Source organism: Rhinolophus sinicus, linkage group LG04, assembly GCF_036562045.2.
Source record: "Rhinolophus sinicus isolate RSC01 linkage group LG04, ASM3656204v1, whole genome shotgun sequence".
NCBI classification, from domain to species: Eukaryota; Metazoa; Chordata; class Mammalia; order Chiroptera; family Rhinolophidae; genus Rhinolophus; species Rhinolophus sinicus.
In genome coordinates, this window is record NC_133754.1 from 154273387 (window position 1) to 154298557 (window position 25171).

Sequence of the window (25171 nt, forward strand, 5' to 3'; positions counted from 1 at the left end):
ACTTGCAACATACGCACAGGATTTTCCCATCTACAGCTAAATCTTCATTCGAATTATAAAAATTTACTTTCAGAAATAGTCTTTCTCTCTGCTGGCAGTTGTTTATAACACATTTGAACCAAATCAAAGGGCTTCTGACAGTTCCTAATCCTTGATGTTTATTCTTCAACACTGGCAAAAGAGGGGTATAAACCCAGTTCTTTCTGACTCCAAAGACCATCATGCTTGTTCCATAGTTCCACTAGATTAAAAAAAATGACGAAGTTTGGTGCAAAGATATCATATAAATGACATCTAAGATTTGCTTCAAAATACCCCCCAAAAAATAAACAAAAGCTTGGAAGGAAATAAATGATGAAAAATGACAGAATGTTTATCAACTGCTGAATATAATAATTAATATAACTAATTCAAGATAATTAATTAGTTTAATATAATATAAAAATTCCATAATAAAAAATATTTTTAAAGAATGACCTCAAATGTGGCTGAAGAAAATACTAAATATAACCAAACTGGAAACTGCTTTTATTTCCTGAAGACCAAAAATGAATATATATAGATATAGATATAGATAATGTTTCCAAAATAAGAAAAAAGAAAGAGTGACATCATTTTGGCAAAAAAGAAATGTATAAATTTAAAATACATTCAGATAATTGTGAGAATGAAGGAAGTAGTCATCAAAAGACTGCAAAATTGATAAGGGATATAGTAGGCACTCAATGAATGTTTCTGAATGAATGATACTGTATAAGTGGTCTCTTTTTCCTCTTATAGTATCTATGAATGTTCAAAGTCTAAAATTCCATAACACCATATTCCAAAAATTAAAGTTTTCTAATTTTGATATACTTTTGAAGATAAAACTTTATACTAAAGAAAATCTTTATCATAATAAAATCACTAACAACTAAGAAAGGACCCTAGGTACAATTTAACTCAACTGCTAATTGTACAGATCAAGAATAATTAAAGCATATACCTCTATTTACACTCAAAACATTTACTCACTTCATAAGACCTGAATTCTTCTTACTAAATGGTCCAATGATTTTAAACATCAGTTCCACAACTCCATTTTTCCCTAAGGATACTGAATTCACAGCTGGGAGGGGGAGAAAAAGATATAAAATGACTTAAAAACTTCAGTAAGTAGAAATGTATAGAATTGTTGATACATAGCCAAAAACATATACAAATTGTTTAGTACATGGGAACCCAAGTCCCTCATAAAGTCCACTTTAGATACTCACTTGAAAAAAAAATTTTTTTGCTTAATTTTTTTATGAAAAGTTTCAGAGAAATTCTGAAAGAAGTTATATTAAAAAAATATTATTACAAAAAAAAATACTCTTAAGCTGCTCCATTTGCTTCTTCAATAAATTTAGTGAACTCTACTAAATACCATGTCACAGGGATTCTGAGACAAAAACAAACAATGTCTGCCTTGAGAAAACACAGTGTAGGAGACAATGACAGAAACAGTAAACAAACCAATACTAACTAAATTACTTTCCAAATAGCTTAAGAGTTGTAGGCTATTGAGGTTACACCGGTGAGGAGTCCCTAAATCCACAGTGAAACAGGCATTTCTGGAGAAACTGATGCCCTGGGTCAGTCTTTACAAATGAGGAGGAGTTAGCTAGGATAGGAGTTGCAGTAAGAGGTTAATGGACTCTGGAATATCTCTAGAGACAGAAACACAGATAATAGAACAGAGTCAATGAACACCGTGGGTATGAGCAGTTACATCTTGTTAAACATAGTACCAGACAAAAGCATACCAATGGGAAGATAAGCTGGGAAAAGAAGGTCAATTATGAGTGTTAATTCACTGATCTATAGCAAATTGCAAAAGGAACACATCAGATCTACATTTTAAGTACAGGTCAGATCTCACAACATTCTGGGGAAGATGGACTGGAAAGAGACATTAGGAGGCTGTGGTCTAGGTGACAGGTAATGAGGACCTTAAGTAAAGCAACTGTTGTGGGGAAAAAGAGGTAACAACTTCAGAGTTTCACACCCAAGACTCAAACAATTACCTAATCAGAGAACTGTGCCAAACATTTCAACTCTGAACAAACATTATTTAAAGAATTATAAACCAATTACGAGACATCTAGTGGTTAATTCAATAAAATGCTACCAAAAATGTAGCTCCTAAGGTGTTGTATGGTGACTTTAATTTCCTCTGTATCTATTTATTATTCCATTATACCTTTTAAATATCTGTCTGTGCTGCCATCCTTTTTTCTTAACGGGGGTATTCAGTGGTTTATCTGTTTTATTTGTAATCCAATTGTTTTATTTAGTTAGATCAGCTGGGTTATTTTTTTATTATTATAAGGTTTTGGGGTTTTTTTTCTTTACTATTTCATTCTTCTTCTTTCCTTATGTTTATTGCTCTGTTCCTAACTTCTGTGGAAATTCATTCATTTCCTTATGTTCTTTTTAATTATGTGTTAATTATTTAAGTGTTCAAAGCTATTTTCCTCTGAGGACACCTTTAGCGACACTGACAAAGTACAGATATAAATACACACAAACATACATAAAAATTTATACACACACATACATATATGCACACACACACACATCTACCACCTTGATTATCATTTTTTTGCATGAGTTTTTGCAATAACATGTACAATTTTGGGTGTTTTGTTAACCACCCCAATTCCATAGTCAAGGAATAGAAATAAAATCCATAGTTTATGGGGTTGAGAGAGAGAGAGAGAGATTTTATCTGATGCCCTCTCTCAGTGATCCCTCTTCTCTCCAGCTTCCTCACAGGATCCTGTACTATTTATTTATTTTCTGTTCTGCTACTTCCCTGATTATTGCTGAAGATAATTAGCTCTAGGTGACTATGCTACCACATGCCATCCTTCTCAACTTTCATCTCATTTGCGAAAATCCAAACAGACACAGCAGTTTTTCCAGCTGCCAAATACCCTCCTATTCTTCCACATCTTTCCCACAGGCCACCAGCTCCTCCCCCTCACTACAGGCCTTTACCCACTGGGAGAATTAATGAGAATCCTCAAGACTTTGTCAACTCACCCCAGATCACTTTGGTGGTAGTGGTGGTGATGGTGTTAGGAGTTATAAAGAGCCATATTAAGTATCTTTCTTTGTCCACAAATTTTAGAGATTTATGGAGTTAAGGTACTTTCAACTTTTCATTTTCTGTAACTTCAAAACACTGAGTTAACTAAAAACTGCTATGAAATACTCACAGTTTGCCGAATACACTCGTAAAAGCTGAAGACAAGGCAAAACCAAGCGATGATTCTGCAAATTCTGTTTGACCAAATTCAGGGTTATATTCAGAGTTCCATTAATTCTAGCTTTCACTCCAAATTTTTTGTCTGTTTAAAAAAAATAAACAATTTATTCATAGGTAACTTTGAATGAAATGAAGAGGTCATAAAGCAATGAGATATTTAAAACTTGTATTATGAATTCCTATTATCAAATGTAAAGTTGCCCTGAAATATATACAGGTATAATCAATTTCTTGTATGATTCTAAAAATAGTCCTTTGACCTTTTAACATGGCTTGACAGAAAGTACTAAGAGGCAGGAGAGAGGATAGAGCAGAGGGATAGGGGTTAGAGTAGCCCGACACTTAGACTGGCATGACAGGAAGACATGAACTGATCCATTATACATATGTATATGTCTGTCCAGTTCCACATATTCAAAAGAGCACCATCACATGGTTAAGGAGACCTGTAAAGAATTTATGTGTCCACTACCAATATTATTTACTTAATATTAGCAGAATTTTTTTCAGACTTAAATTAATTAATAAATGAGCAACTTACATAGAAAATAATCTAGCAAACACTACCAAATAAATTTCTAGAGGGATCTAATTCTTTTTTTTAATTGTTTTTATTTTTCAATTGCAGTTGCCATTCCATATTATATTAGTTCCAGGTATACAGCATAGTGGTTAGACATTTACATAACTCACAAAGTTAAAGGGATCTAATTCTTAACACAGAAAAGAGAAGAAGGTCTTGATTTTTATCCTCATAAAGAGATTATAATATTAAAAACAACCTGGATAACAAGAATTTAACAATGTTAAGAGTTTAAACAAGTTGGGACTTCCGGAAAAATGGCGGAGTGAGGTGAGCCTCTGTAAAGCTCCCCTGGAATTTACAAAGAATCGAACAACAAAAACTCCACAAAGGACTCCCTGCACAGCAGACAGGGAACACGAAGAGGCCCACTACCGACTGAAATCACCTACAGGTGGGAGATTCGCGCGCGCGAGCAGGGGAAGGAGGAAAGTGAGAAGTGAGCGGAGACGCAGCTCCGCGGGCGCAGGACTCAGACCCAGCTCAGTGCGCCGAGCTCGCTGCTTCCCGGAACTACCGCAGCTGCGGGAGATCGGACTGCTAGGGCTCCGCCAGGGCTCCACAGGGCTGAGGGGACAGCATATAACACAGCTGAACCCAACGCTCACGGCAGAGACCTCGGAGAAAAGACTGAGGGAAAAAGGCTGAAAACGGTGGTTTAAGCCCACACTGCCGAGCAGAGAACGGAGCCTTAGGCACTGAGACTAGCCGCCCCCTCCCTCCCCTCCCAGAGCTCGCCCCGCCCCCACCTGCCCGGTGCTAGAAGCGAAACAGTAGCAGTGTCAGATCAAAACAACAGAAAATTTGCTATATTTGAGAACTGTGGCCCAAAAACACAAATCCACAGCCCAACTAATTCCAGCAAAGGGAAGAGAGCTGTGGAAGCAGGACCGGCTGTGGTGGTGGTCGCCGCCATTGCTCTGGGCCACCTCTCACAGCTCACCCCGCCCCTGGCCCCACCTATCTGGGCGGATCCCTGCAGGAGTAAAGAGAACTGCTGAACAAAGAAAGACCTCTTCCTATCAACTTGTTGCAGAAGTCACTCCTGTAGATGTCTAGGAAGAGAAATAGTAAACCAGTAATCGCCATGAGTAACCAAGGCAACAAGATAGCTCAGAAAGAAAGTGAAAAATCTCCAGAAAAGGCACTTAAAGATACAGAAATATGTGACTTAAATGACAGAGAATTCAAGGCTGCAGTTCTGAAAAACTCAACGAGATACAAGAAAACACAGATAGGCAGTTAAATGAACTCAGAAACTCAATTAAAGAACAGTATGAGCATTTTACGAAAGAGATTGAAATTTTAAAAAAGAACCAAATAGAATTTCTGGAGATTAAGAACTCAATAGAAGAAATTAAGAATGAAATAACCAGCTTAGGTAGTAGAGTTGACCAGATGGAGGAAAGAATCAGTGACATCGAAGATAGAAACCTGGAAATGACACAGATAGAAGAAGAAAGAGACTTGAGACTTAAAAGAAATGAAAGAACTCTACAAGAACTTTCTGACTCCATCAGAAAGAGCAATATAAGAATAATGGGCATACCAGAAGGAGAAGAAAGAGAGAAGGAACAGAGAATATATTCAAACAAATGTCGATGAGAACTTCCCAAATTTGTGGACAGAACTGGACCCTCGAATCCAAGAAGCAAATAGAACACCTAGTTACCTCAATCCCAACAGGCCTTCTCCAAGGCACATTGTACTGAAGCTGTCTAAAATCAACGACAAAGAAAGAATCCTCAAGGCAGCCAGGGAAAAGAAGACGGTAACTTACAAAGGAAAGCCCATTAGATTATCATCAGATTTTTCAGCAGAAACTCTACAAGCCAGGAGGAGTGGAACCAAATATTCAAACTATTGAAAGAGAGAAATCATGAGCCAAGAATAATATATCCAGCAAAGATATCCTTTAGATATGAAGGAGGAATAAAGACCTTTCCAGACATACAGAAGCTGAGGGAATTTTCTAATACACGACCTGCACTACAAGAAATACTAAAGGAGGCTATTCGACCACCATCAACAGGGACAATTTGTGGCAACCAAAACTCAAAAAGGGGAGAATAAAGGCCTGAACGGAATATGGGAATGGAGAAAGTAAGCGTGCTGAAGAAAATGGAATACTCTAAATATCAAACTTACTTTTACATAAACTTAAGGGTAACCACTCAAAAAAATCCAGAACTGAAATATATACTGAAATAAAAGAAGAAACAGAGGGAAACATCATAGAATACCACCACACAGAAATAATAGACAACAACAAAAGGCAAAGAAACAATGGAGACACAGCCTTACCAGAAAACTAAAGATAGAATGACAGGAAATCCTCACATATCAATAATCACCCTAAATGTAAATGGACTGAACTCACCAATAAAAAGGCACAGAGTAGCAGATTGGATCAAAAACTAAACCCAACCATATGCTGTCTCCAAGAGACACATCTCAGCTACAAGGACAAGCATAGACTCAAAGTGAAAGGGTGGAAATTGACACTCCAAGCAAATGGTGCCCAGAGAAAATCAGGTGTAGCCATAATGATATCAGATGAAACAGACTTCAAGGTGAAAAAGATAACAAGAGACAAAGATGGACATTTCATAATGGTGAAGGGACTGTAAAACAAGAAGACATAACAGTCATCAATATTTATGCCCCCAGTCAGGGAGCACCGAAATACACCAAGCAACTACTAACAGAACTAAAGGGAGAAATTGACCAAAACACAATTATACTAGGGGACTTAAATACATCATTGACAGCTATGGATAGATCATCCAAACAGAAAATAAATAACGAAATAGTAGCCCTAAATGACACATTAGATGAAATGGACATAATTGACATTTATAGAGCACTTCATCCTAAAACATCAGACTACACATTCTTTTCTAGTGTACATGGAACATTCTCAAGGATAGACCATATATTGGGACATAAAATCAGTCTCAACAAATTGTAAAAGATTGAAATCATACCATGCATATTCTCTGATCACAAGGCTTTGAAATTGGATATCAACTGTAAAAAGAAAGCGGGAAAAAACACAAATACATGGAGACTAAACAACATACTTTTAAAGAAGGACTGGGTCAAAGAAGAAATTAGAGGAGAGATCAAAAGATACATAGAAACAAATGACAATGAAAATACATCCTACCAAAATTTTTGGGATGCAGCGAAAGCAGTTTTAAGAGGGAAATTTATCTCATTACAGGCCTATCTCAAGAAACAAGAAAATTCCCAAATAAATAACCTCATGTTACACCTTAAAGAACTAGAAAAAGAAGAACAGGTAAAACCCAAGGTCAGCAGAAGAAAGGAAATAACAAAAATTAGAGCAGAAATAAATGAAATAGAGAACAAAAAGACAATAGAAAAAATTAATGTGACAAAGAGCTGGTTCTTTGAGAAGATTAACAAAATTGACAAACCCTTGGCTAGACTTACTAAGATAAAAAGAGAGAAGACACTGATTAACAAAATCAGAAACGTAAAAGGGGAAGTTATCACGGACACCACAGAAATACAAAGGATCATCCAAGAATACTATGAAGGACTATATGCCACCAAATTCAACAACCTAGAAGAAATGGATAAGTTCTTAGAAACATATAGCCTTCCAAGGCTGAACCATGAAGAACTGGAAAATCTAAACAGACCGATCACCAGTAACGAAATTGAATCAGTCATCCAAAACCTTCCCAAAAGCAAAAGTCCGGGACCAGATGGCTTCACTAGTGAATTCTACCAAACCTTCAAAGAGGATCTAATACCAATTCTGCACAAACTCTTCCAAAAAATTGAAGAAGAAACAGTACTCCCCAACTCATTTTATGAGGCCAACATTACCCTGATACCAAAACCTGGTAAGGACAGCACAAAAAAAGAAAACTACAGACCAATATCTCTGATGAATACCGATGCAAAAATCCTAAATAAAATTCTAGCAAATCGAATACAACAATGCATTAAAAAGATTATTCATCACGACCAAGTGGGGTTCATCCCCGGGGCACAAGGATGGTTCAACATACGCAAATCCATCAATGTGATACATCATATAAACAAAATAAAGGACAAAAATCATATGATTATATCAATTGATGCAGAAAAAGCATTTGACAAGATACAACATCCATTTATGATTAAAACACTTAATAAAATAGGTATAGAAGGAAAATACCTTAACATAATAAAAGCCATATATGACAAGCCCTCTGCTAATCTCATAATTAATGGAGAAAGACTGAAGCCCTTTGCTCTACATTCAGGAACACGACAGGGATGTCCCCTATCACCTCTGCTTTTCAACATCGTGTTGGAAGTCCTTGCCAGAGCAATCAGGCAAGAGAAAGAAATAAAAGGCATCCAAATTGGGAATGAAGAAGTTAAATTATCACTCTTTGCAGATGACATGATGCTATATATAGAAAACCCTAAAGACTCCACCAAAAAGCTATTAGAAACAATCAACGAATACAGTAAAGTTGCTGGCTACAAAATCAACGCACAAAAGTCCATTGCCTTCCTATATACCAACAATGAAATCTCAGAAAAGAAATACAAAAACAATTCCTTTTACAATTGCATCAAAAGAATAAAATACCTAGGAATAAACTTAACCAAGGATGTGAAAGACCTATATGCTGAAAACTATAAGACTTTTCTGAAAGAAATTGAAGAAGACACAAAGAAATGGAAAGACATTCCGTGCTCATGGATTGGAAGAATCAACATAGTTAAAATGGCCATATTACCCAAAGCAATATACAGATTCAATGCAATCCCCATCAAAATCCCAATGGCATATTTTAAAGAAATAGAACAAAAATCATCAGATTTGTTTGGAACCACAAAAGACCCCGAATAGCCAAAGCAATCTTAAGAAAAAAGAACTATAATGGAGGTATCACACTTCCTGACTTTGGCTTGTACTACAGGGCCACAATAATCAAAACAGCATGGTATTGGCAGAAAAACAGACATATAGACCAATGGAATAGAATTGAGAACCCAGAAATAAAACCACATAAATATGGACAGATAATTTTTGACAAAGAAGCTAAAACATACAATGGAGCAAAGACAGCCTCTTCAATAAATGGTGCTGGGAGAATTGGATAGCCACGTGCAAAAGAATGAAACTGGACTGCTATTTGTCACCATGTACCAAAATTAATTCAAAATGGATCAAAGACTTAAGCATAAGACCTGACACAATAAACTGCATAGAAGAAAACATAGGTACTAAACTTATGGACCTTGGGTTCAAAGAGCATTTTATGAATTTGACTGCAAAGGCAATGGAAGTAAAAGCTAAAATAAACAAATGGGACTATATGAAACTTAAAAGCTTCTGCACAGCAAAAGAAACCATTGACAAAATAAAGAGGCCACCAACTGAATGGGAGAAGATTTTTGCAAACAGTGCCTCCGATAAGGGGCTAGTATCCAGAATATACAAGGAACTCATGCAACTCAACAACAAAAAAACAAACAACCCAATTGAAAAATGGGCAGAGGACTTGAAGAGACATTTCTCCAAAGAGGACATACAAATGGCAAATAGACATATGAAAAATGCTCAACATCACTAATCATCAGAGAAATGCAAATCAAAACCACAATGAGATATCACCTCACCCCAGTCAGAATGGCCATCATCAACAAGACAAATAGTAACAAATGTTGGAGAGGCTGTGGAGAAAAAGGAACACTCATACACTGTTGGTGGGAATGCAGACTGGTGCAGCCGTTATGGAAGGCAGTGTGGAGGTTCCTCAAAAATTACGAATAGAATTGCCATATGACCCAGCAATCCCTCTCCTGGGTATCTACCCAAAATATCTGAAAACATTTAGAGATAAAGACACGTGTGCTCCAATGTTCATTGCAGCTTTGTTTACAGTGGCCAAGACATGGAAACAACCAAAATGTCCTTCGATAGATGAATGGATGAAGAAGTTGTGGTATATATACACAATGGAATACTATTCGCAGTAAGAAAAGATGATATAGGAACATTTGTGACAACATGGATGGATCTTGAGAGTGTAATGCTGAGCGAAATAAGTCAGACAGAAAAAGCAGAGAACCATGTGATTTCACTGATATGTGGTATATAAACCAAAACAACAAAAGAACAAGACAAACAAATGAGAAACAGAAACTCATAGACACAGACAATGGTTTGGTGGTTGCCAGAGGGTAAGGGGGTGGGGGTGGGGGTGGGAGATGAGGGTAAGGGGGATCGAATATATGGTGATGGAAGGAGAACTGACTCTGGGTGATGAACACACAACGGGATTTATAGATGATGTAATACAGAATTGTACACCTGAAATCTATGTAATTTTACTAACAATTGTCACCTCAATAAATTTAATTAAAAAAAAAAAAAAAAAAAGAGAGTTTAAACAAAACAAGTAAGCAGGACCAGCAAGCAAAATTATTTCATCAACAACAAGAATTTTAAGTCAAAAAGAATGAAATAGTCCTGAGGGAGAATTATTCTCCTCTCACAAGAAAAAAGGATAGAAAAATCACTCAAAAAATTACTGCAGTGTCCTCGAATGACAAAAATGGAAAACTAGGACAATAAAGGAAATAGCACAAATTTAAAAGTATTAAAGAAAAGAAAATAAACGAGCTACAACATAAAAGAGACATTAAAGAAATACAAATATAAATTAAATACATCAATGTCTTAATTTAATTTCATGTAAAGCAGAAGAAAGATAATCTGGTTCTAAATAGAGGAAGCATGATATAACAATATTCATCAAGCAAGATTTTCTCATTTTATTCTTCATTTTCAGCAAAAATCTCAGAGGAGAGCCCTTAAATCTCAAACAAAAAGAAAAGAAAAATAACAGACAGCTAACAACATATTTCTTAAATAAACTTTATATTTGTTTAAGTCTTAAGGCCCCTAAGATACCTGGAAAATTAAAGTTATCTCAGGGATGCTTTAAGACAACTTATTAAAAATAATAAATACTTATACAATACATAAAGATATGCATGAAATATAAATACATAAACTGTATAAACATACATACACATACACACTTTTTAGAATAAGCATTTTAACCAAATACTTCAAAGCTTAAAACGCGTATGTATGCTACAAGGCAATGGCAGAACTCATAAAAATCACTATTCAAAGAATTTAGGAAACCATTTTAATCTTTGTACAGAAAGACAACTATAAACTGAACTTAAGTTCTATTCAAATGATGCCTTTATCTGTTAACATAACCTAAATTAGCTTCCTCCTTTATCTTCTCAATTTGTACTTTTCAATATCTTGCATCGTAATAATCGGCCTTACAATTTTTTACATCTCTTTTGGTCTTCTTAACTAGGCTGTAAGTTTCTTGGGCATTGAGATTGTGCAGTGCAAATATAACTATTAATGAAAAGCAAACACATTTTATCTCCAGTTTCCTCAAAGTATTCCCATCTATTCCCATCTTCTAGCCTCAACAATACCCATGTTATGTGTATCCTTTATACACACACCAAGACATGCTTGGGATTCTGACATCTTTTTCTTCCTTTTTCTACCATATGCAATGGAATTCCTCATGAATTTAGGATCCTCAATTCTTGCACGTCACTAATTAACTATAAATAAAGTCACTCCATGACTAAGACCAAGAAAAAGCAGCAGCATTTTAGATTTTAAAAATTGACCAATTTCAAGGCACACAGAATCCATGTCACAAAGATGGTTCCAGATTAGATAATCACACAAGTGAAGCCCTTACCCTTCGGTCCAATCTTCGCAAGAACAGAATGAATATGTACCATTAGCTCCTCGTTCAGGGGAGAGTCTTTGCTGGCATTCACAAGTAACTGTAACAGTAGCTGTGAACCACCTTTGGCCACTAAGAAACTCGCTCTTCGACTGCCACCTGAAAGAGTTTTCATTTGTTTAAACAGCGAATTCTCAGATATCGCAACTTGTTAGCATTCAAGAAATACTTAAAGTGATGACTTCTGAAATCAAACAAATACCATCAAAATCAAATTCTGTTATATTTCATTTATTTCTATTAGAAAATAGTAGAGAGAGTAAATATAAGTGATGCCAAAATTCTATGTTCAAGGCTCTGAAACACATGGGCTTCAGGGGTAATTTGAGGGATACTGTAAAATACCCAATCAAAGTAACAACAAGTGAGTGTGACATTAGCAGTTTCCAAATCACAATACTCAGAATAGCTTCTATGTGAGTACCAGAAAATTCCCAATAAAATACACATGACACATTGTTGATCACTGTTACAAACATAAATGAGACCAAAGGAAACAAAAACTTACCAGCTGACACCAGCTCAACAAGAATGCTTAAGATATTAAGTGTAGTTTGAAGATCTTTCGTGTTCTGAAATAAATAGTTTATTTGCTTTATTAAACCATTGTAAATCTGTGATTCCCAAACTTTTTCTCTTCCTGTTGGGAATTACCTATCTTTTACAGATGACCTTTCCAATTGCTCTAAGAACAAATATATTCAGGTTTCCACTGTTCTCAGTTATCACGTCACTCTCTTATTCTTGCCCTTAAGAATTTTCGCAAATAATCTGAGCTATTACTTTCTTAGTACCAACATTATGACAAGAGAAAGTAATCTTTCATTTGAATTCATCATCTTCTACTAAATAGATAATACGAATAAATGAAACAAATATAAAAGGCCCTACAATGTATTTACGGTGACTAGTCACCTAGCTCCCATTCTCAGAAGACAACTGTGTTATCAGTTTCTTATGTTTCCAGCCAAAGATAATGTGCACACATAAAAGAAATCCATATAAATACATGTGTATATACAGATTTACTTCTCCACATGGTATTGCCCTACAGATACTATTTTGTACATTAAAATTTTTACGTATGAATAAGTAGTTTCTTCACTCTTTTTAAGGGCTACAGGATATATTCTATTATATTACTAAGCCATTGTTTATGTAACCGTTTACCTACCAATGGGATTTTTAAAAAATCTTTTGCTATTAAAAAGTTGCAACAAAAAACTAAGTACATATATTTACATGGGATCAAATTCCTGGAATTTCTGGGTGAAAGAATATGAGTATTTATTTTGACGGCCATTACTAAACTGGACTTCATGGGGCAATTTATACTTCCACCAGCAATGTAGAATAACTATTTCCCAAAGTCTGGGCAACCAATCTAATATGAGAAAATGTTTAAACATTGTACTTGGTTACATTTCTCTTATTAAAAGTGATGACAGGATGGGGAAAATGAAAATAAAACCCAAAGCAGAATCACTGCCTATTCAAAGAACTGCCTCACCCCCAGAGTAGAGGATTTTACAATGTTTATACAGAGGAATTTCAGAATTGCTGTGTATCAGTAACTTGCATGCATGAGACTCTTATTCTTCCCCTTCCCAAAAGGAAATGAGTGTTGTGTCTGCTTCATCATTTCAGCCCACAGACTGATTGAACCAAAAAGTCCCATCCAGACCAGGTAGAGGACTGTGCATTAACTAGAGACCCTTGGCTTAGTATTGGAGGTCTTAACTGGACCACTGACTCTCTGGGGAAGAATTCAGAAGAATGACAGGGACAGACATTTGTTAAAGAGTGGATTGTGGCAGCAATATTGCTCTGTGTTCAGCAAACTGATGTCATATTCTTCCTAGGTACATAGCCAAACCACATTTTCCAGCCGTTTTGTAATTATGTTTTGTGCCATGTGACTGAGCTCAGGCTACTGGAACCTGAATGGAAGTTGCATTGTTGTTGCTAAGCATTACCCAGACAAGACTGCCATATGTAATTTGCCCCCTCTCAGTTGCCACCTCTGCTGATCTCAATAAATTGTGACATGAGCAAACAGGGAAAAAAAACAAAAAACCCAGTGATGCTCAACTTTCAAATGCAATTTGCTTCTTTCTGGGAACTGTCTGTTCATAACCTTAACACATTTTTCTATTGGGTTGATTTTTTTTCTTACTAATTTGTGGAAGTTCTTTATATGTTACAGAAATTATATGAGAATTTAAACAAAACTATACAAAAAAATATGAAATATTTTTCCTCAGTTTGCCAAATGTCTATGGTGTTTTTTTTCCATGCACTTTTGTTAATATAATTGAATTTATCAATCTTTTCTTCTATAATTCCTGTGGGGTTTTTTTCATACTTAGAAAAGCCTTCCTTGTAAGATTATTTAAAAATGTCTTTCATTACTTCCTCTAGTATTATTATTTTATTTTCCATGTTTAAATATTTGCTTGATATGGAATGTATTTTGGTGTAGGAAGTAAGCATCCAACATTATGCTTTTCTGCATGGCTACCAATTTGTCCCAGCTCTATTTATTAAGTAACCCCTCTATCCAACATTGACCTGAAATGCTACCTTGAATTAAGTAGTACTAAATTCCCATAAGCCTATTAATTTATTTTTGGACTTTCTATTCTAGTGCTCTGATGTCTACTACTATGCGAAATTTATAAACTATTTGAATTACTGAAGTTTTATAATGTTCTCTGATATTTGGAAGGACTAGTCCTTTCTAATTTCTCTTCTTTTTCAGAAATGTCCTTTCTACTCTTGCTTATTATTTTCCCATTGAACTATAGAAACAAAACTGTTGGTATTTTTATTGCGATTGCTTTAAACGGACAGATCAATTTAGAATAAATAACAGCTTTATGTCATTTTTCATAGGAAGCAATTCCTATTAAAAAAAAAAATCATGAACTCACACTCTGTTCTTTCTTTTCCAGCTCTGTCGAGATATAATTGGACATGTAACATTGTGTAAATTTGAGGTGTACAATGGTACTCACTCCCTATCTTAACATTGCACTGAATAAAATATAAAATCCTGATTCTGAATATATCTTGCTGATCCACCCAAAACTTTTACACTGGCACAAATATTTAAATATTATCAATGTAATATAGTTATTCAACCAATATATGTAATAAACTAAATCAGGAATATATATCAGCTAACATAATACAATAAATGAGAATTTCTAGTACCAATCATTTATTTTAAGCTAAAGATTATTTCCTAAGCTAATACTTTAATTTCTATTATCAACTAGAATGGCCTGTTAAGGTTTAAAATACGATTACCATTATAATCATAGGGAAATATATAATACTTAGAGGTTTACCTAATATATATTAGAATGTTTATACCACCATTCCAAATGTTAATTTAAAACATAAAACAAATTTCCATTCATTGGCTTTACATCTAGGATAAAAGTTTTATACTTCATTTATTCTTTTTTCTTCAGTACTGGTTGGTATCAATAGGTACAAAAAGTCTGTCAGTGATTTACCTCTAATGTTGACAGCAGAACTTCCATTCCTGTAGAACCTTTGGCTGTCATTTCTTTCCTTGTTTTTTCTGAAAAGTAGAAAAAAATTTTCTTCTAAAACATGAAAGAAAAAAATTACAAATGGTTTTATTATATAGCTAATGTAGAATCAACAAGTCTCCATTGGTTCAGTAAACATTTTAAATTGTTTCTTAGATGTTCCTCCCTGATGTTGCTAATTCTAGTCTCTGAGGACTTCCAGATATCAGTTTGTGAGACTTCCTTGCACTTCATCACAGCTCCTATCGTGGACTAAGTGAACCCTTGTCAGTCCTTCTAAAATCTTAAATCATTAACATAGTACAGGTACCAAACTGGAAAAGAGGTAGAAATGGTAATGGTAGGCCTCTTTATCATCTTTATGACTAGAACTAGAAAACATTTTATCAAAATTGGTGAAAACAGAAACCTGGTACCATTTTTCAATGTTTTCATTGAATTAATACTATTTTAGAGTTACTTCTGCAAGAGTCTGCAGACCAGATCAGCCAAATGATTCTTTTAATCTCACTGGGATGGAAAAAAAATAGTACACATTATTTCTATTATTTAAAGGTTTCTAGAGCTTCCTCACAATTCTCCTTTAATTAACAAGTGAAGAGAGGGGAGCATTTCAGATCTTGCTCCTGGCATGTCGTCAGTTTTGGATCAAACTCATAAAAATTCTCTACAGGTTTGGACGTTTCTTATATTGGCATTTATTTGGCATAGTCGGCAGGATTCCTAAGAAGTCCACCCTGGGCCACCCTGTAGACCCAGACCCGGAGCTTGGTACAAGGAAGGGCCCATTGTGTCCCACCAGCTCCCCACTTTACATTGGGTAAACTTGAGTACGTCTTCTCTCAGAATTCTGGGCCTCCTTGCTTTAAATAGCAGGCCATGACTTTATTTGACCTGTTTTTAGAAAATCCTCAAGGTGGATAAGGGTTGAGATAATCCAGAAAAAAATAAAAATAGGCTGATGCTCTTAATTCCAGCTTTTAATTGCATTTCTTACTGAGAGTCTAAACAAAATCTTTATTGCTTAAATGAGAGACTGAACTCTCTTTCAGGTCTGAAAGAAAAAGGACACTTGCTTCCCCAACCCAAATACCCAATAGGGTGACGACAGTTGTTGCAAATCCCTGAATCCGGAGTGGAAAGATAAGTGCCACCAGGCATCAAGTGCAGTAATGCAGCCAATCCCAGAGAAGCTGGTGGGAGCCTGAAGGGGTGGGGGTGAGGGCAGGGTGCTCTAAAATGGGTTCACTGAGAGAGGGTGTGGGGGGGTGAGCCTTGGAAAGTGTTGTGGTTCTGGTGGCATCCAGGAAGCTCTCACTGGCTCTTGCTCAGGTATTCTTAGGTGACTAAGAATCTTTGTGGGGTTGCCTCAGGAAAAATTTCCTCTAGGGTGTGAAGCAGTCCTATAGGGATATTCACTGCCTTTGGCTCATCTGGACACACGCACATAAAAGCTAGTTTTCCCTGAAAGTTTGCTCAGATGCTACAGATCTCAAAATTAACAAGGGAAATCGTGCCTCCCAGGCCAACAAGCCCCAGGCCAACAAGCCCCAGGACAGTCAGTTTCCCATTATTACTATAATGGCCAAGATGAGGATCCTTTGATACTTCTAAATTAATTTTTGCATGCACAATTATAAAAAGTTGGCTATAAAATTAGGCAAAATGAATGGAAAGCATTCATTAAAGTCACCACTTAATTGGTGACTTGAAGTTTCAAAAGAGGATTTAGATAAATGGATCAACCTATGATGTCACTGAAGTGTCAATCCAATTCCTTGAGGTATGAAAAAATGGCTGTCCTAATTTTAAAAGTGGGAAGGTCATTTGGAATTTAACTTGTCAAGGACAGATGAAAATTGTAAATGCCTCCCAAACAAAATTTGGATCCAACTGTTCTTTTACAAACTAGTGAGTTTTTCTTGTGGCTTAAAGGTCTCTGTTTCTGTCTATGTGTATCCATGTATGTATGAAACGAACTCAAATGTTTTCCAAATTCACATAATCTAAGATTAATCCTTAGTAAATAAAAGCTAGCTTAAGTTTGTTGGTTTAAGTAAAATAGACATGTCTTTATTTTACATGAATTTTATAAAAATAAGTCCAGGTTAATAATTGACTTTGATGATGTCTACGAAACGTGTTTCTAAAGGTTATAAAATATCTTCATAAATCTGCCAAGCTAAAAAATGCTAACTGCTGGGCTGGCCCGGTGGCTCCGTGTTCCTAACTCTGAAGGCTGCCGGTTCGGTTCGATTCGATTCCCACATGAGCCAGTGGGCTCTCAAACACAAGGTTGCCAGTTCAACTCCTCAAGTCCCGCAAGGGATGGTGGGCAGTGCCCCCTGCAACTAAGATTGAACATGGCACCTTGAGCTGAGCTGCCGCTGAGCTCCCAGATGGCTCAGTTGGTTGGAGCACGTCCTCTCAACCACAAGGTTACTGGTTCGACTCCCGCAAGGAATTGTGGGCTGCACCCCCTGCAACTAGCAACGCAACTGGACCTGGAGCTGAGCTGCACCCTCCACAACTAAGACTGAAAGGTCAACACGTTGAAGCTGAACAGCACCCTCCACAACTAAGATTGAATGAAAGGCCAACAACTTGACTTGGAAAAAAGTCCTGGAAGTACACACTGTTCCCCAATAAAGTCCTGTTCCCCTTCCCCAATAAAATCTTAAAAAAAAAATGCTAACTGCTTACTTCTTAATTTTCATTAGAAATTGAGGTTTTAAGGGTTAAAAATCTCAATATATGTAGGAATAACTTTGGGGTGTTCCAGAAGGGCCCTAAACACCTCAAAAGATTTAGCCTTTTATAGTTAAATTGCACAGGAAAAGTGATTTAAAAAAAAAAAAAAGAATAGTCGGTACTATGGGAAACCCAACACAGCCACTTGATTCTTCCCTGCTCCCTGGCTCCCCATTTTTCAGTTTTTACATTCTTTCATGCATCATAGTGCATTTAGCTGGACTTAAATTAGATGAAAAAACTTATGAGCTGACGTTATTGAAAGGAGAGATCTTACACTATTGCCAAGATTTGAAAGTCACTTCAAGAAAATGCCAAACTGGTAACTGCTTCTTTTCACAGCCAGCTCCAAGGAGACAAAATACTTTCGATTTTTTTTTTGGAAGGACATCAAACAAAAGACACTCTCCAACCTTGTTGGAAAGGACCTCATCAGGTGCCTGATGGCAAATGGACATCCACCCGTGTCTCTGACACTCGCTTCCACCTACGGACATCAAAGACTCCTCTAGGATGAGAAGCCGCTGTCATCAGAGTTATCCCAAGACACTGACAAGGCCTGTAATCCTACGGATTGATTTTGAACTCAGAATCCATTTTGTTTGACTGTCTTTACTTGTCTGCTAATGATATTAGTCATAATAATAGTTATTCTTTGGGTTTTTCCATATAGTCCAATTGTTTATGATTACTGAACATACAGAATTTAGGTTCTCTTGATCTTTGGTATTACGAACAATGCTAAAATAAACATCACCAAACATTCTTCTCTATATTGACATTTTATTTCATTACATTTCTTAGAGTGAAAATGCTAAGTCAAATAACAGGTGCACTTTAAATTTTAATAAATATTGCCAGAAACTTTTCTCTGAAGTTTGTAATAAATATTGTACCACCAACAGTGTACGAGAATACCCTACTTTCAATGCTCTCAACAACACTGGATATTGTAATTCTCTAATTTCTGCCAATCTAACTAGTGAAAAATATCTTTATTTTCATTAGTAATTCTTAACTTTTAAGGAAGAGCCTTTTTATATGTTTGCTGGTTATATGCATTTCTTCTTCCTTGAACTATAAATTCCTCATCTTTCTCTCCCAAATGGACAGCAGATTGGATTATTTTCTAAATGATGATGGGAAAATCTTTCACTACTAACCTACACTGTGTTGACTGGTTAATCCAAGGTACTATTAATAGTCATTGTATTACACAACCCGAGGGGACAATATTCAGGGGTTAGTCCCCCAGTGGTGGGTTGCAGAGTGGTGAGAGGGGCAGTCTCTGGCAGTGGTACAGTTAGGGGCATTTTCAGTGGTAATGTTGGAGTAGGGGCTTCCAGGCTGTGGTGGGAAGAGTCTACAGTGGTGGGAGCAGTGTACACAAGTGTTATCTATAGGTGTGGGGAATTTGCTTTGTTTTGGTTGCTTTTTGTTGCTAACATAATGCCTATATTCAGTGTCACCGAATATACTTGGTGTATCTATCTATCTTTGCAATAATACAATGAACATCCTGTACATCCACCAACATCGATAAGTATATTTCCAAAGGTTAGATTCCAGGACAGTGACTTTCTGAAATGAGCAGGTATTTAGATTTTGCTAGAAACAAATGCAACCTATTAGAGACTTCCCCTGTGTATGGGGGTGTGCTATCAACTACCCCCCAGACACAGAGGGTGTATAGGAGGAAGTTACGAAAATAAATTAAGAGTCTGTGACCATGAAGAAAGATTAACAGATACTGAGCTCCTGAACAGTAAATGCCTGCTAACCATCCTACTTCAATGACCTGAACCTCTAGAATAATGAAATAAAAAATTAATTAAAATATTAATTGTGAATTGTCTGGATCTTAATTTTAACAGAATGCCTTCAGTGTCACTATTAAACATTAAGGTAGCTGCTGGTTTACCCTTATTTAAAAAAAGAAAAATCAGGTGTGTTTTTTTTTTTTTAAATCAAGTACAGGTTTTGGAATCTTAAGTTCTTTTTTAACATCCATTGAGATAATCACAAGGATTTTATTTGACCTGTTCAAATGTTATACTGATATATTTCCTAGTATTAAATCATTTTACATTCCTGCAATAAGTGCTCTTTCGCAATAATATTCATTTTTTAATGTATAATTAGATTTAATTCACTAATGTTTTAATTGGGATTTTTCACATTTATGTTCCCAAATGCAAAGTCAATACTTTTCTTCTCTTGTACTCTGTCAAGATTTTCACACCAATTCAGTAGCACAGGTTTCCTTCCTATAATAGGGGTATCATTTATTGAACATTTTTTTAAAAAATTTTATTGGGGAATATTGGGGAACAGAGTGTTTTTCCAGGACCCATCAGCTCCAAGTCAAGTTCCTGTCCTTCAATCTAGTTGTGGAAGGCGCAGCTCAGCTCCAAGTCCAGTAGCCATTTTCAATCTAGTTGCAGGGGGCGCAGCCCACCCTCCCATGCAGGAATTGAACACACAACCTTGTTGTTAAGAGCTCGCCCTCTAACCAACTGAGCCATTCGGCCCCCCACCAGCAGCTCAACAGCAGCTCGTTGTCTTTAATCTAGTTGTGGAGGGCGTAGCTCACTGGCCCATGTGGGAATCGAACAGGCAACCCTGTTGTTCAAAGCTCGCGCTCTAACCAACTGATCACATCCAGCTGTCCCTACTGAACATTTTTAACATTCTTTTTACGTACTTCTCATGTAAATCTTATAACCACATAATCTTTCTTATCTTTATTTCAGAGATGGTGCAGCTAAGTCCTAGAGATTCAAAACTTCACTAAGGTCACCTAGCCATTGAATGACAGAGCCGGCATTTCAGAGTGGGTACCACACTTATAACCAAAGCTCTATGCTACCTGACATTTTTTTTATCAACATTCTATAACAAGTAGCATTGGAATTAGGTACTGTTTGAAAATTGGGGACGGGGCAGGGGGAAATTCATACATAAGTAAAGTTACAATCAATTTTTAGAAATAATGTGTTGAAGATCAATTTCTTCCACAGTAATTCCATTTTCTACATCTTGAGTCTATTTGAGAAAGTTAGATTTTTCTAGAAAATCATCTATCAAAAGTTTGAAATTCTTAGCATCTTGTTTTAATGTTAAAAAAGCATTCCCAAAACAAGAAATTAAAGCTTACCTTGACTTTGAGCCAGATGAAGAATTTTTGATGTAACATATCTGGCAGTATCTGATTCTGTAGATTCAGTATTGATCTTCTCCAGCTGAGCCAAGAGTCCAACAATCCGAGAATTATTGGTAAGGCTAAAAATAAAAAGAATGTTATTTTAAATTAGGGTACATTCTACATCAATTGTAAATACAATACTATAAAGATCACTGTTAAAGAAAAATCTCTACCCTTCTAAAAACATGAAACATTTATAAACATCACATTTCCTTATTGCCTTTTACAGCTTAACATTGCTAAAATTCTATTGATTTAAGTGAGAAACACATTCTATTTCAGAAAACCACAAATGTGCATTTAACCCCCTCCATCAATCTTACATCACACCCTGGAAGTTCACCGTCCCATTTTTCCAAGAGGATTTTTTACACTTTCTCTGTTTTCCTCAAAACTATCCCTCCCTTTCACCCCATTCCATTCTCAGTTAGTACCATACTTCGTAACTGCTATAAAAATCAAACAAGCACACACTCATCTTCCCACCACATCCTTACACCTATCTGATTCTCTACCCACATTCTTTCTTCCTTGTTCCCATTCATTATATATTTGCACATTTGGTACTGTTCTAGGTGTTGCCAACAATACAACAAAAATTCCTGACCCTCATAGAGTGAACATTCTATTGATGACATATTAAATACGTAAGTAATTATATAGTATTAAGGTGGTGGGAAGTACTATGGAGAAAAAAGCAAGTTTGGAGGAATAAAAGGTGCGGGGGAAGGTACAATTTTAGAGTGGTTAGGGAAAAAAACCTCATCGAAAGGATACTATTTAGGAAAAGGCCTGAAAGAAGTAATACAGTGAGCTGTGCAGATACCTGCAGAAAGAACTGTCTAGTAAGAAAGAGTCATAAGCACCAAGACGCCAAGGCAGGAGCATACCTGCTGTATTCAATTAAAAGTGAGGTGGCCGGTGTGGCTGGAGCAGACTTAAAGGAGAACAACAGCAAGCCATGAGGTCAGAGCTGGGGGTCGGGCAGGAGAGAATGTGGTTATTTAGAGCCTTGTAGGCCACTGAAACAATGTCGGCTTTTACTCCAAGTAAAAAGTGGGAAGGTTTTGAGCAGAAGAGTAATGTGCTCTCTGACTTGCCTTTAAAAGGCTTTCTTTGGTTCGTATGTTGAGACTCAAATAACAATCCCTCTACTTGTATACTTGACCACAGCCCTTCCTGAATTCTCTCAATGTACTTGCTCCATCAATCAATCTTTCTCTGATTCACTATCTGTCTCTCCTTTTCAACTGGATCATACCCACTGGAACACAACTATGATCTAGGCGCTTCCACTAGCTACCACCCCATTTCTCCACTACTCCATGAATGAGATGTCTGTATTTGCTCTCTCCATTTCCTCACAGAATATTGAATTCTTCAAACTACTAGTTTGCCTTCTATACCCTGAGGTCTCCCCAAAAACCGCCCACTGTTTTCATTATACTCAGTATCTCAGTGCTACCCAAATCAGAGAGCTCCCTCTTTCTACAAACACTTTCTTCTTTGAGCTTCAATGACTCCATACTTTCCTGATTGTCTTCCTATCACCACTTCTTTTAGATCTCTATTGGCTCTTCCTCTGACACACCTCTAGATATGGAAGTCTCCCCTGACATCTCTATCCCCAGCCCTCTTCTCTTCACTCTCTCCACTCTTCTGCCCTGAGTGACTGCACCTAATCCCACAGATGTAATTATAATCTATACGCTGCCTGGCTCCTACATTCAATTCCAGCCTCAGCCTCTGATAGTTTACCAATCTAACAAGCCCAACATAAAAAAAACTTGTTTCCTCCTCTCAACCTATTTCTCTTCCAATCTCAACCTTTCCAAACTTGTATCTAGACCCCCTTTCCCGCACACCAACCCAGTATCACCAGCTCCATCTCTAAAAAATCTCAAATCCATCTGCTTCTCTTCACATCTGCTATTATTACCCAAGTCCAAGCAATCATCATCTCTCATTGGAAATTACAGCCTCCTAACTAGTCTGCTTTCATTCTTGCTTCCCAATAACTCATTTTTCACAGTGATTTTTTTAACTTTTTATTTTGAAATAATTATAAAGACTCCCAGGAAGTTGCAAAAATAGAGCGGTCCCTTGTACTTCTCACCAATTTTCCCCATGGTTTACATAACTATGGAATAATAGCAAAACCAGGAAATTGACAGTTAAGTGTATAGTTCTATGCCATTTTGTCACTGTGTGGATTTGTGACCATTAATCTAATCAAATTGTTCTCAAGCTAAAAACTCTTCAATGGCTTCCCATCAGACTTTAAGTAAAATTTTATTTTTTTGTCACAGCCTAACAGGCCTTAGGTCATCTGGCCTCCATCTATCTACCTCTCAGATTTTATTTTTCACATTTCCATCATGCACTGGACCTTCTATCAGTTCCTCCAATACAGGGAAGTTTTTCCTTAATCTCAAGGTCTTTGCTGTCCTCTCAACCTGGAAGACAGTTTCTTCTACCTCTTCATATGGCGGGCTCCTTCTCATTTCAGGATACAACCTAAAGATGTCCCCACTTCTCCACTAGCCCCTCCACTTCCAATATTAAAATGTACCCATAGATTTTATCACTATTTGAAATGATGTAATAAGTTCCATGAAGGTAGAGATCTTGTATGTCTTATTCTATATATCCAGTATTTCAAAACATTGGCGAGCACAGGTTAGGCAATGCACAGCTATATTCTGGAATGAGCAAAAACATCTGGAAACATATGGGTAACAGTACATTTATTATATATTTTTCTGATTAACTGTGCCAAATGCTCTAAATCTGAAGATACTTCACCTGAAAAGATACCTGAAGGTTGAAAAAAAACCATATTGACTATTTGAAAAATGGACCTAATATATCTTTTAAAATAAAATACGCATTATTTCCCAATATTTCAGATAGCCAACGTAGTACAGAAATGAAAATATATGTCAATATGTATAAATCTCCAAATTAAAACACACCAAAAAAACTAAGACTATGTACAGTATATCATTAAGTTTCAAAACATGCACATTAAATACAATATATTCTTTAGTGTGTACTCATATAATACATAAGAAAATGTATTTTATAGAGAGAAACACATGGAAATGATGAACATCAAATTCAGAATAGTAATTATCTCTGGGGATAATGGAGAAAAATGTTATTAGACAACAGTATTTATATTTATAATGTCATATTTATAATTTTTTTATTTCGTGGATGATTGGTACACAGGTATTCATTATATTATTCTCTATCCTTTGTTTTTCTGAAATATTTCATATTTTTTAAATAAACAATTATATAGAGACAAAAATGTTACATGTTTCAGTTTTTATATATTTTCTTTTTCTTCCAGTGTTGCAGGAAAAAGAAACGATTTCTTAAAACTGGTATTGTAAATCTAAATAAGCAAAAACATTAACATTATGGAAAATTCCAAACATGAACAAAAGAAGAAAAATAGGATAATGAACCATCATGTACCTATCACCCAGCTTCAACAATTATCAATTCATAGACAATCTTATTTCACATATGCGCACCTACACAGGCACACACGTACCACTGGCTAATTTTGAAGCAAATCTCAGAGAGAGCATTCTCTCTGTAAATACTTTGGCATTATCTATTTTCTAAAATATAAGAACTCGTTAAAATATATATAATGACAATAGCACTACTATACCAAAAACAATAAAGAGAATTTTTTAATATCAAAATCTAGTCATCGTTCAAATTTCCCCAATTCATATTGTCTCGCTCTTTCTCTCTCTCTCATTTTCTTTAAGTTAACTTACACAAATCAGAAACCAAATGAGGTCTATGTATTGCATTTGTCTTTGAATCTATACGTTTCTTATTGCTCTTTTGTTTTCTTTTGTTTTACCCCTTACCATTTACTTAATGAAGCTTAGCTGTTTATCCTACAGTTTCCCACAT

At 36.0% G+C, this 25171-nt stretch overlaps 1 protein-coding gene across 7 annotated transcripts in view; it reads right to left on the reverse strand.

The window, feature by feature from the left end:
• AGTPBP1 (ATP/GTP binding carboxypeptidase 1) overlaps nucleotides 1-25171 on the reverse strand; it is a 150024-nt gene that overhangs the window by 95888 nt on the left and 28965 nt on the right. For all 7 annotated transcript variants that reach the window (XR_012495819.1, XM_074330623.1, XM_019750135.2 and 4 more), the window contains 6 exons: nucleotides 21182-21306; nucleotides 15235-15302; nucleotides 12219-12282; nucleotides 11663-11809; nucleotides 3246-3377; nucleotides 1015-1108 (listed from right to left, as the gene is read on the reverse strand). Coding sequence is in view for 6 of the 7 variants with exons in the window: in XM_074330623.1 (XP_074186724.1) it covers nucleotides 1015-1108; nucleotides 3246-3377; nucleotides 11663-11809; nucleotides 12219-12282; nucleotides 15235-15302; nucleotides 21182-21306 (630 nt within the window). In the remaining variant the exon portion in view is untranslated. The remainder of the gene's footprint in view (nucleotides 1-1014; nucleotides 1109-3245; nucleotides 3378-11662; nucleotides 11810-12218; nucleotides 12283-15234; nucleotides 15303-21181; nucleotides 21307-25171) is intronic.